At 36.5% G+C, this 12,360-nt stretch overlaps 1 protein-coding gene across 8 annotated transcripts in view; it reads left to right on the top strand.

The window, feature by feature from the left end:
* Positions 1–12,360, top strand: part of ATP2B1 (ATPase plasma membrane Ca2+ transporting 1) — a 123,857-nt gene that overhangs the window by 47,267 nt on the left and 64,230 nt on the right. For all 8 annotated transcript variants that reach the window (XR_006607537.1, XR_006607536.1, XM_013054206.2 and 5 more), the window contains exon 2: positions 7,197–7,622. Coding sequence is in view for 6 of the 8 variants with exons in the window: in XM_013054206.2 (XP_012909660.1) it covers positions 7,415–7,622 (208 nt within the window). In the remaining 2 variants the exon portion in view is untranslated. The remainder of the gene's footprint in view (positions 1–7,196; positions 7,623–12,360) is intronic.

Raw genomic sequence — 12,360 nt, 5'->3', positions numbered from 1 at the left:
GTCCACTTTGAAGTACAGTGACATCTTTGTCCATGCTAGTAGCCTCTTTACAACATGTACATTATGATTTATCCCATGACTTAAATTTGGTCTTTTACTCTTCTTTTTAATGATTTTGTGAGTATTTAATGTTTGCTTTCTTTTTTGATAAGCATCTTTTATTCTTTTTGGAAGTAGATTATGTATATTTGGTTTCATTGGCTATAAAATGAGCAATTAGATTTGGTCAACATCCTTTTCATCCGTTAAATTCTATGATTTCTTTGTAACCATTTTTTAACAGAATGTTAGCTTTTTAAAATTTGTTTATGGTTAGTGTTTTATTTTGACATAGAAATTTAACAATTAATTCTCTTATTAAGTGATTGAAAATAATCTGTCTTTTAGCTTTAGCTTTTTAAAACCCCAGATCTATAATTTGTGATCCTATAAAATCAGTTGTTAAGAACCTTTGTAAATACTGATTTTTTGGTTTTTAAAATTTACTGAGATGTATTAGAGCTAGTAAATGGAGATTTGACTGAATATTTGAGTATATCAAATGAAAACCCAAAGACATTCATTGAGATATTTCAGTATGGAATCCTTAAGAAAATTGTTTGAATATCTTTGGGAAAGAGTATATGAAATCAAGGGTAATTTCATGTACTGAAGTAGTTTATGTATCATTCTTTACTCGCATGATAGAAGTATTAGAAAATTGAAGAGTAAGATTTAGGACTACAACTTTTTATGTTTTGAAATTTCATTGTGAATTTGGAATGATTTGAAAAAAATTAAGAATACTTGGGAATCTGTAGCTAGTTGATTCAGAGGACATTTTAAGAGAGAAATTAAAGTTTAAATGAAAGGATTTGCTTCTAACAGATATATTACTTTTGTTTTATATCCAGTTTGTTTAAATTTAGGGTTGAAATTAATTACATGACTTTCGTAAGCTTGTGATCACAATTAGCAGATCTTCAAATTTGATGGAATCTTTCATACGTTATATTCAAGGAAGAATTTTTTTTCCCCCCTGGGGTTTGTTGTCTTTGAAGTAATCTTGCCTAAAAGGAGTCTTTATTTTTAAAAGCTAAACAGAATCAATGGAGAATAGAGTGCTGAACAGGAAGTCAGTTGTATGTGTGTATAAAGCATGCTTACTGCCTTATTAGGCCAGTGGAGTCACCTTTTAAAGTAGGAATGGGTTTTTAAAGATTAGAGTTGTCACAAAAAAGGGCATGGGTTATCCTTAGGTATTGAGTGCACTTCCATATAATTCTTCTAGTATCTTGCATGATCAGCTCCAGGTCTAAGGAGTGTCCTCTGACCCAGAGGCCCTTTATTAGTTAGGGCTCTCCAGAGAAACAGACCAATCAGAAATAGACACATAGAGTGATTTATTACGAGGAATTTTCTCAGGCATTTATGGAGGCTGAGGGATTCGATGTGCCTTCTGCAAACTAAAGCCCCTGGAAAGCCACTGGTGTCACTTTCAGTCTGGGGGCAGAAGATTGCTGTCTCAGCTCAGAGGTGGTATGAATTCCCTCTCTCTGTTTTATTCCATTCAGTCCCTATATGGATTGGGCGATGCCCCCAGTCTGCTTCACTTGGTCTACCTGTTCAAATGCTAATCTCATTTAGAAACAGCTTCACAGGTACACACAGAAATAATGTTTAACCAGGTATCTGAGCTCCTTTTGATCCAGTCATATTGTCTTAAAATTAACTGTTACAGACCTTTTCAAATTTTGATAACTTGTTACAGAGTTCTGGTTTATGTAGCCAAAGACTACCTTTTTGTAGCTTTCTTTCCTTTCATTATACTTGTGTCCTTTAGTGGGCCACAGAATTCATCGGGTTCCTTTTCTACACTGTAGAATGTTACATGTTTGAAGTTTGCTGTCACAACTTGTTCCTCCCCTAGACTAGATTTCCTCCATTTCTTCAATGCACTGGTTTCCTGATTCTTCAACATTCTCTTTATTATTAACTGTGTTAGAGTACGTAGACCCTGGCTGTTCATTCCTGACCTAGTAGGCCTGTTACGTATAATACAAATAAAAGTCTTTCATCCATCACTTGTTTTGAGACATTCAGTCTTCCTATTCTATCTGTATAGCAGAGTTTCTTTCGTTTTAGAGTATCATGAGAATCTCTTTTCCTCTAGGTTTAGAAATCTTACTTCTTTAAACATTCCTCATCTGAATTGTCTGGGCAGTCCTCATCTGAGGAGAGCAGGGTAAATATTCTTAACAATAAAAAATAGCTAACGTTTATAAACATTAACTGTGTGCCAGGCTAAGTTCAAATAGTTTTATGGATATTAACACATTTAAAGAGGTGGGTATTGTTTTTGTAAATGTATTTTTATAGACGAGCCGATAATCTTACTCATGTGTGTTGTCCAGGATGAAGCAGAATAGTCTGTTACCTATCTTTACGAGTGTTAGGCTTCTGTCACTGCTGCCTAAGAACATACTCTCTTTGGGGGCCCAGTGAAAAGCACTTACATTATGTTAACTAACATCAAGTAAGTGCACTTTGTGACAATGCACTTACTTCTCCTTCCTACCTGTCTTTCTGAATCCTGATTCTGTCATCTAACATTTGCTGGCTTAACCGGCTTTAAGCCATCTACAGATTGGGGAAACATAACTTCTGTGTTTATGAATCATCAATAATGGTATAGAAGTCAGGAATTAGAAACCTAGTAACGCCTTGCAGGTTGTTCCTCTTTGTTATAATACACTTAGTTATAGGAACATATATTTTGTATCTTTGTCTGGAAAAAGTCTCATGTTACTGTATAATGCTTTCAGAGCTCTGAATTTTATCCAGCTTCGTATTTCATTCCATACCTTACTTACCTGTTGCCCTGTGTTTCTTGGAGTTTTTCTGATATGCAGTTTTTTGTGGTTATCCTTGTTGAGTCTAGATAACATCCATACAACCATTTCACGATCCACAAGTCAAGTGTTCTTGTGAAAGAAGGAACTGAACTTGTAATTAACAAAGGTGTCTTGTTATAAGCTTCGTCCATTACTAGAACCTCACAGTCATTTTTCGGTCTTCTATGGAGGGCCCTGCTCATTCCTACTAAAGCTTATGTATCAGTTGGAATCCATCTCAATCCCTCTTTTTGAAAACTGTTAACTGTTTTTGCCTAACTGCAGTCTGAAACTACCTCTTTTCTTTTTTCATAATCCCTCAAAGACTACCAGTAGTAGTTTGACCAGCGATGTCATCTAGTGATTCAGGGATAAGTTATATAGACCAAGAGAACTCCGTAGATACCCTTTGTGTTTTCTTTAAAATTCCTCTCTTTGGGGTCTTCAGCTTCCATGTAACATTTCTCCTTAAACTTTCCAAATGGAAGATCAAAATCTTTTAGACAGCACAGAAAAGCAAAAACATCTTACACATTCTGTTATATTTCAGTCCCATATTTCAGTCCCAAACAGTGTGTCCCCGTCTTAATTGTCATTTTGTAGCTAACAAATAAAAAAACTAAACTTTTTTGTTGTCCTACGCATTTTTATGAATCCACTAGTTTGGTGAATGGAGGGTTGAAAGTGGATAGGGAGGAAAATAGTCGAGGAGACGATAGACAATCTAAAAATAGACAATAGCCTGATAAATAGAACATGTAGGTAATTGTAAATTCAAATAGTAGACTTTTTGGAAAGTGGCTCATTTGCATTTGGTGATTTTGCTTGGATTTCTCTTTCTTTAAACAGTGGGGGAACTGGACATAACTGGTAATCATGCACTCATCAAAGCTACGTGGCTTGCACAGTGGCACAAAACTCAACCCCAGAAGGAAGTTTATTGATAAATTACCAAGAAAATCAAGGGCTCAGACAGACTTGAGACACTGATTGACCAAGGGGCTCAAGTGATCCAGCACTGACAGGCACATTCCTTGCCTCTCCCCTTTCCTCCCTCTGTCTCACCTTCCCTTTTGGATCCATTTGCAGAGGCTTTCTGCATCTTGGATTTAAATTCAGTAAGAAGAGACAAGTCTCTCCCCCAGAGTCATAGCAGAAGCCTCCTTCCTCCCTTTTGGCCTTTGTTGGGTCATATGCACATTCCTGAACTGGTTACAGTTGTGGCCAGGGGAATGTTTGGATGTGGGAGGGAACCACATGGGGACTGCTTTGAGAGTCCGGGAAGGACAGATCCCTAAACAAAAAGTGGGAATTATTGCTGGAAAGTGCGGGAAACGATCCTGAGTTGGCAGATAACAAATATCCACTACAGTGTCTAGAATTCTGCTTTTATTATATACATTGGTACATTTGGCATTATTTGACTGTTTTTGACCTAGGACAGTTTCTGTTTGACCCTAATAAATGTGAAGACATAAAGTAGAGGCAATATAGTGGAAGGAGCATGGCTTTTGAGTCAGAAATAGAAATTCAGGTCCTAGCTCTATTATATGTCCTTATTGTTGAAAAGTTTAAGAGAACCCCGTACGTAATACCTGTTTATCCTCATCGAAAGATGATTGGAGAGGAATAAAATACTAGTTTTAATATTGTCAGAAGCTGATGTGGAAGATTTGGGTTTTGTGTGACATCAGTAAAGCTCTATAGTTGAATCCAAAACTAATCGGTTCTTTACCCCACCCCAGGCACTTGGAACAGGAGCAGGTTTCTGTGTTTTTTGGTTTTGTTTTGTTTTTTTTTTTTAATCTGGGGGTCTGCCCCTACCCTAATAACTCACACCAGAATGTATGAGTTTTGCAGAAATCTGGCTCCCCAAAGAAGGTAGAAAGGTGAAGAAACTACATATGTCCAGTGGCTCTTGGAAAATCTGTGAGGCAGCTTATTTTACCTCCGTGGCAATTGATGGGATAGGAAGCTACCATTGAGGAAAATTCCTCTTTGTGGAGGAAACCAGAAGACTGATGACATACACACAGACTTAGTTAGGAATCTTAATTCTTTTTTTCTCTTGAACAATAACTTACTTTAAGATTGGTGTGATAACTCGGATGCCAGCAAACTTTCGATTTGGAAAGTCAGGGAGATTGTCAAATAAGCACCCTCTCTAGTTTTTGGAGTCAGGTTATTATAATAATTGATAGGTGAGTAGGAGGCAGCCTACTTTGCTTCTGAGATAAGTAAAATTGGTAATAATTGGGCAAGCAAGAGAAATTTTTGAAGTGGGAGGAAGCAGGCAATGAAAAAATGTCTTCGAGAATCTATAGCTGTCACATCCTTGCACATTTAACCCAAGGCAAGCAAATTTTCCTCAGCCACCAAGTATGAATTCAGAGTTTTTAACCCATTTTCCTATCCACTGGTTCTCACAGTATGCTCTCTGGACCTATAGCATCTGTATCACGTGGGAATTTGTTAGAAAAGCAAATGATGGAACCCATCCTAATCCTACTGAATTTAAACTCTGGAGGTGAGACCCAGCCATCTGTATTTTAATCACCTGTAGATTTTGATGCATATGGAAGTATGAGAACCACATACCATGATTTGTAAATATCCTCATAACAGTTTAATAGATGAAGATTAATTGCACTTGCCAGTAATCTTGTTTCCAATCATTGAACATCTTATTAAATATGGGGGAGTGGGGTATTTGAGGGAGTGGGGTATTTGAGGGAGTGAGGAAGAAGAGAGATGAATAGGGAAATTAGAGCTTAGGTTTCAGTGCTAAATAGGCATGAGCAGTGGGACTGTTTCTTCACCCTTTAAGTTTAGGTATAGTGATGTGAAGCCTGTTTTAAAAACTAAATGTAGCCGCAAAATGCACACCTTTGGATAAAGGAGAAATTAGAATGAAAGAGAACCTGGGGGGTAGTGATTAAAACTTGTGAAGAAGGGACTCGAAGATCAGAAAGAAAAAGAGCATTTCAAAGGAAGAATTTACTCAGTGACTGAAGCTGAAGTGGATGGAATCAAGGATAACTTAGGATTTCAAGCCCAGGTGAGGAGGACAATGGTGATTCAGGAAGGAAGTTCTCTGCTTAGGAAATAAGATGAATCCAGTGTTGCTGGGATGCCTGGGTGACTCAGTTGGTTAAGCATCTGCAATTAGCTCAGGTCATGATACCAGGGTCCTGGGATTGGGCCCCCGTATTGGAGTCCATGGTTAGCAGAGAGCCTGCTTCTCCCTCTCCCTCTGTCACTTACCCTGTTTGTGAACATGTGTGTGCATTCTCTCTCTCTCAAATAAAATCCTTAAAAAGAAAAAAGAAGATGACACCAGTGTTGAGCATGTTAACATTGAGATGGTTAAAGGACGTAGATGGAGACAAGAGCTGAACATACATCTTTAGGAGGCTTAGATTACAAGGAGAACTTGAAAGTATTATAGGGGAAATTAAAGTAATGCATCCATTCATGGCTTAAACACTGGTTGTCTGCCATGTGCCTTGCACGGTTCTAGATTCCCAGAATGTACTAATGGGCAAGCCTCACAAATAAATGAACAAGGTAATTTTAGATCATAAAGGCTGGCAAAGAAGTAGAGTAATGACAAAGAATGATAAGGGGTAGAGAATTTCTTGGGGTAGGTGTTTCAAGGCAAGACCTGAGGTGATGACATATGACCGAATCATGGTGGAAGATAGTTTTAGAAAGCCAAAAGATGGTGGTGCTGCAGAGTGGCCAAGGAGGACTTTAGGAGAGCTTACTGTTTGTTGTGTTTTTGTCTTTTCAGGGTCTATATTGTATGAAAGGTTTAGAAAGAAGGTTCCATGTATTAGAAAGAACATGGGTTTGGAGACATCCCAGCCCATCCATTTTTTAGGCATTCGTTAGCTATGCAGAAGCTACTGAAATTCTCTGAGGCTTATTCTTCTCAGTAGAGGGGGAATAATAATACCTCATGCGATTAAATTGTGATGATTAAATGAGAGAATAAGTTTAAAGAAATAGTGCTTGGAATGTAAGTGCTGAGTGATAACTGTTAATAACAGTGATACTGAATGAACATAAAATTCAGTCATGTGAAATGTGTTTTCATTTAATAATGGTGAGATCTAGTGTCTTGAAATACAATTTTATTTAGGAGTTATACTTCGACATTTTGTCATGCAAAACACTTTACAGGCGTGAGACTACAGTTAAAATATTTCTGTAATTAAACATGCACTGTGATTAGCTGCTTGAATGATACTTAGAAAATATACTTGTATGCATAATGCTATTAAAGAGGGATTGTATTAACTTTTAAATATTATCTTACAGATGTGTACATCTCATGATTGATATGAAGAAACAAGTCATGGGCCAAAGGTCAAGATACTTCTCTGGGAAGTGCTGTTGATGCTGCTCTACAAAATCATACAATGAGTGTTTGGTTTAAGAAAGACTTTCATATTTAAAAGATTTTCATCTTGGAAATACATCAAGTGAAAATTAGAGTCTTTTGGGAAACATTTTCCTCCTAATAAATTATTCTTGTAATGGGCGACATGGCAAACAATTCACTTGCATATAGTGGAGTAAAAAACTCTTTGAAGGAAGCTAATCATGACGGAGACTTTGGAATCACGCTCGCAGAGCTGCGGGCTCTCATGGAGCTCAGGTCTACAGATGCATTACGAAAAATACAGGAAAGCTATGGAGATGTTTATGGCATTTGTAGCAGATTGAAAACCTCTCCCAATGAAGGTGAGTTGTGTTATGTTTGTTTTTAGCTGTTTGTATGGAGAGCACTAGGAATTTGGCTCATAAATAAACCTCTCTCTATATATATATTATTGTATGATTATATCATAATTTTAGTGACATTAAGGTGAGTGGGTTAGCTCTCAGATTGGTGCAGTTAAAGTAACTTTAGATCAGGAAATAATGTTACAGATGTATATATTTAAGTTGGTGGGAGGAAATATTTTGTACTGTTGTGCATATTGCTGCTGCTTGTTTACAGTAACAAGATTGCTTTTCCACTGGAGCTATAGAGAATGGAACCAGGCTGGGTAGCCTCCGGGGGATTCAGTGGAAATAAACCCTGCTCACTTAGCCTTCATTTTATAAGGTGGCTTGAAGTAGTTGTCACTGCCAGTAGCGGACCAAGTTGTTTTTAACCTAAACTTTAATAAATTAGTTCAGAAGGTCCTAAAGCAAATGGAGTAGATTAGAAGCCAATTTTTTTTTTCTAACCTAGCAGACAGTTCCTTTGATTAAAACTAATTTTCAAGTCTTAGAATTATGTTCAATTTCCCTGTGTTCAAAGAAATCTTTGGTTTCATAATTCTCAATTTGTAGTAAGTTTCTTTATGAGAATCAAGAAAAGTCACTATAACTTCATTGAATTATGGCCTTTGAAATGGTTTGAGATAGGTGACCTTTTTTATACATTCATCATGTTGAAAAGAAAATTACAGTTAGGAAGTTTCAGAAAGGCTTTTCCAAATTACAAAGGAAGATACATAATGATGACTGGTGATTGTACTTTAGTAAGGATGGGAAAGTATTAATGTTAAAAGTTAAAGTATATTAGTACATATTCCAAAGCAAGTTCCAGAGAAATTAGGCAGAATTTTTTTTTTGTTTTTTTTTTTTTTAGTCCATTTATTTTTTAAATAAAAGTAACCCTCTACACCCAGCGTGTGGCTTGTGTGTGACCTCACAGCCCCGACCGAGATTGAGAGTAACATTTTCTTTTGACTGAGCCAACCAGGTGCCCCCCAAAATGTTTTTCTTAACTTTTTTTTTTTGGAAACATCTTATGCCATGCCATAATATATGTGATAAAATTTAAAGTAATGGCAAAAAGTTACTTCCGAAAGTGTTAGAAATTTTTAAATCACATCAAAAATTCTTTAAACTTGTGTGTGTGTGTGTGTGTGTGTGTATTATTGCTATTTGAATTCTTGATTGTTTTAATGGTAGGTAAATATTTTTTCTGAGGTGGCATAATCTTGAGGAAGCCAGTATCCATATTCACACATGTCTGAAAAGGGCTTCCTTGATCACTTGGAGTATGTTCTTTTTCCTGCAAGGACTGTTAAATCTTTTGTATTTTCTGGATCTTTTCCTTAAGTCAGAACTACTAGAAATGTGGGCTTCTTAGTTACTCCTTAATATTGCTGTACCTTTAAGGTAGCAGGGATCCCTGTTGGTGTAAATTCTAGGAATCAGGAACAGACCCATGGACTTTAATAGATAGTTTGACAAAGTTTGTAGCTTGTTCATTATGCAAACCCCTTTTTGAAATATTAGCACACTTTATATCTCTTTTAGAGATTTGTACATTGATACGCTGTTCTCAGCTGGTAGATTCATTAATTCAACTATATGTACTTTCTACATTGAACCTAACACCTAATTGTTGGATGTTTCATGCTCACCAAATTGTTAAGAAATGCTACCATTAAAAAGCCCTCAATATAACAACATAGTTTGTTCATAAAAGTGATACTGAGCTTCAGCTTCAAACCACTTAACTGTACTTCCCCTCAACCATGTTTTTGCATTTCTGTGCTACTAGTTAATCAGAATTCTTGTCTTCTGGTAACTAAACACCCCTGTATGGTCAGTTCTCATTTTTAATAGATGTGATTCTCATTTGTTTGCACTGGACTTTCTTTTGTGTTGTTATTGGGGCAGTAATCCTACATTGATTTTGGCTGTTTATTTAAGTTAACTGAAAATTTTGCATTTACTACAGTACTTTTAAAATTTGGGGAGGTGATGGTTATGCACCTTTCTTACTACATGATGGAAGCTGTGGATAATCTTAGAAATAATTCACTTACCGCCCAAAATTTGATGTGCATTGTTGCTGCTTTGAGCTGTCAAATGAATACATGAAATATTTTCCCCTCTTTTATTCTTGGGGAATTCTTGCTTCTTCCTCGTATTACAGATTTTTGTTAAAATTTGCACCAACTTTTGTCTTCACTGGTTAAATATGAACAGTTTGTCATTTTGAAATATTCTTTTAAAAAAGTGAAAAAAACATTTTAAGCATATTTGTGTTACAGTTGTAGGGTGAAAGAAAAACCGCCACAGGCTTCATAGGCATATTGTTGCCAGAGGAGTAGTTTTAGTTTAATTTAGAAATAATTTATTCAGAAAGCTAATGAACATTTTGTCACTGATCAGCTAAGCAAATGATAATAAATAAATCATCATCAGGGATAATCAGCTATGAGTTTGTAGGCCCAAGAAAACGATCCAGACAATAAGTACTCCTCTGTTAGTATAACCTGCTTCTAGTCAGGGAAAGTGAGACTAAAATGATTCTTTAAAAAATGTAAATTTGGGAGGCACCTGGGTGACTCAGTCAGTGGGTTAAGCCTCTGCCTTCAGCTCAGGTCATGATCTCAGGGTCCTGGGATTGAGCCCCGCGTCAGGCTCCCTGCTTGGCAGGGAGCCTGCTTGCTTCCCCCACCCCCCGCCTCCCTTTCTGCCTACTTGTGATCTCTGTCAAATAAATAAAATTAAAAAAAAAAAAAGAATGTAAATTTTGATTAAGTAAAAACTGAAGTTTAGCTGTTTCTTTAGTACTTCATTTAATCATTCCTTGACATATAGTCTTTCATCAGATCTAGGTTGTTAATTGCCATATGTTTTATATACCCTCTAAAAGAAAAGAACTAGTGTTGGCAGTTTTAACTGTAAGATAATTGTAAGTGTATAATTAAATTACATCCCAATTTCAACAGTGTTAATACAGTGTCAGAATATGTGCCCCTTAGAATTGCTGGGATAGTCCGCTCATGGAGGCTACTACTTTTCTCCGCTGGGCATACACTTTCATGAATCAAACAATCCCTGACTTATTTTTACAAGGGGGAGACAAATTTACAGGACAGCTAAACATGTAATGTATTAGCAATGTGTGCTTAAGAGAAAAAAATGAGCCGGGAAGGAAAATCAGAGATACTGAGGATGTGGCTGTTAGATTGCTATCCAGTCTGGAGGAAGAACAATTGAAGGCATTTCTGAAACACAGCTAAAATAAAAAGAAGGTAACACATAGTTAACACTTTTTTGTGTCAGATTGGCTGTTGCTAACAGTTACAAATATTAACTCATTTTATCCTCAAAACAACCTTACCCTTTTTTACAACCAAAGAATCCACAGCACAGACAGGTTAATGGGCTTACCCAAAGTCTCACAGCTCATAAGTGCCACAGTAGGGATTCAGACCTTGACATGGTCGCCACGGAGAACATGCTTTTAACCCCTGTACCGTGCTACCTGTTTGAAAAGCTCAGTTCATGCAGCTTGCAAAACAGTTTTGAGAAAAAGGTACCTGTGTTCTGTCTTCTCAAATAGTAATTTTTGTTGGCAGGAATTTCATGGTGAAAAAATAATTTTGAGTTATTTAATAAAGCTTCTGTTGATCAGTTAGTCATTTTAAAATATTGTCTGTTCAGAAAGTTGGTATTTGTGAACTTCCCCACTTGGCCTGCTGATTTACTGCTTGTCTTCCAGCGGAGTATCCCTTTAACTGGATTTGAAGTGTACTTTATGTGTACTGATCGATAGAAAGTGTTTTGAGCCAGAGGTGATTTTCATATTAAAAATTTAACCATCTTTAACTCTTAAAAGAATTGGAAGTACAAATTTTGAGGTTAACTGAAATGGAGACTGTTATCTCTTGGAGTCCTCAGAATCCGAGAATATACTTTACAACGAAATTACTTCCTTACAGCATCCTAACTGCATGCAGTTATCCTTGTGGTTTTTTTCTTCATTATCTTTATTGTTTTCCTATAGTGACTTCCTTATTCCTGTTGTAAATCCCATTTCTTGATCCTTTTATTTCCAAATTAGCTTTTGGGATTTGTTCCCGTTTTAGTGTGTTCCTATGTTATTTATATTATATTTTAAATTGGATGGTAGAGTGGACTGTCTAATAATGAGATTTCTAGAATGCAGATCTCTATGCTGGTAGCATGTCATGTCATTCAGTACTGCCGCACTAAATAAAGGGTAACAGTGAATGCCTACCAATTAAAGTCTGGGACAGCAGGATAACTCTGTAAGAGGCATGGATGGCTTCATGGCCTTCTAAAGGGTCAGGAAAGTAAATGGGCATACACTTTCATGAATCAAACAATCCCTGACTTATTTTTACAAGGGGGAGACAAATTTTTAAGTGGTAGTTGCTAAAATTAGGTGCAAGAGGAAAAGAAAGCAGAGGGAATAAGAAAAGGAAACAGGGGTAGAAAGAAAAAAAGAGTTATGCGGTAGGAAGCAGAGTAAAGTCAACAGTAATTGATTGCCCTGGCTGACTAATGTTTCCATAATGTTTCAGATGGCAGTTGATATTTGTCCTCCTGGAAGTAAGGCTGTTAGTAATGGTGTGCTTTGACCAGGTCTTCATGATGTAACATACTAACACTAATACTCACATTTAGGAACATACTTTAAAAAAAAAAAAAAAAATCA

This window comes from Mustela putorius, unplaced genomic scaffold (assembly GCF_011764305.1).
Source record: "Mustela putorius furo isolate JIRA1106 unplaced genomic scaffold, ASM1176430v1.1 tig00000640_pilon_pilon_pilon, whole genome shotgun sequence".
Classification (NCBI taxonomy): domain Eukaryota; kingdom Metazoa; phylum Chordata; class Mammalia; order Carnivora; family Mustelidae; genus Mustela; species Mustela putorius.
Note: the sequence above shows the minus strand (reverse complement) of the source record. Positions and strands in the feature narration are given on the sequence as shown.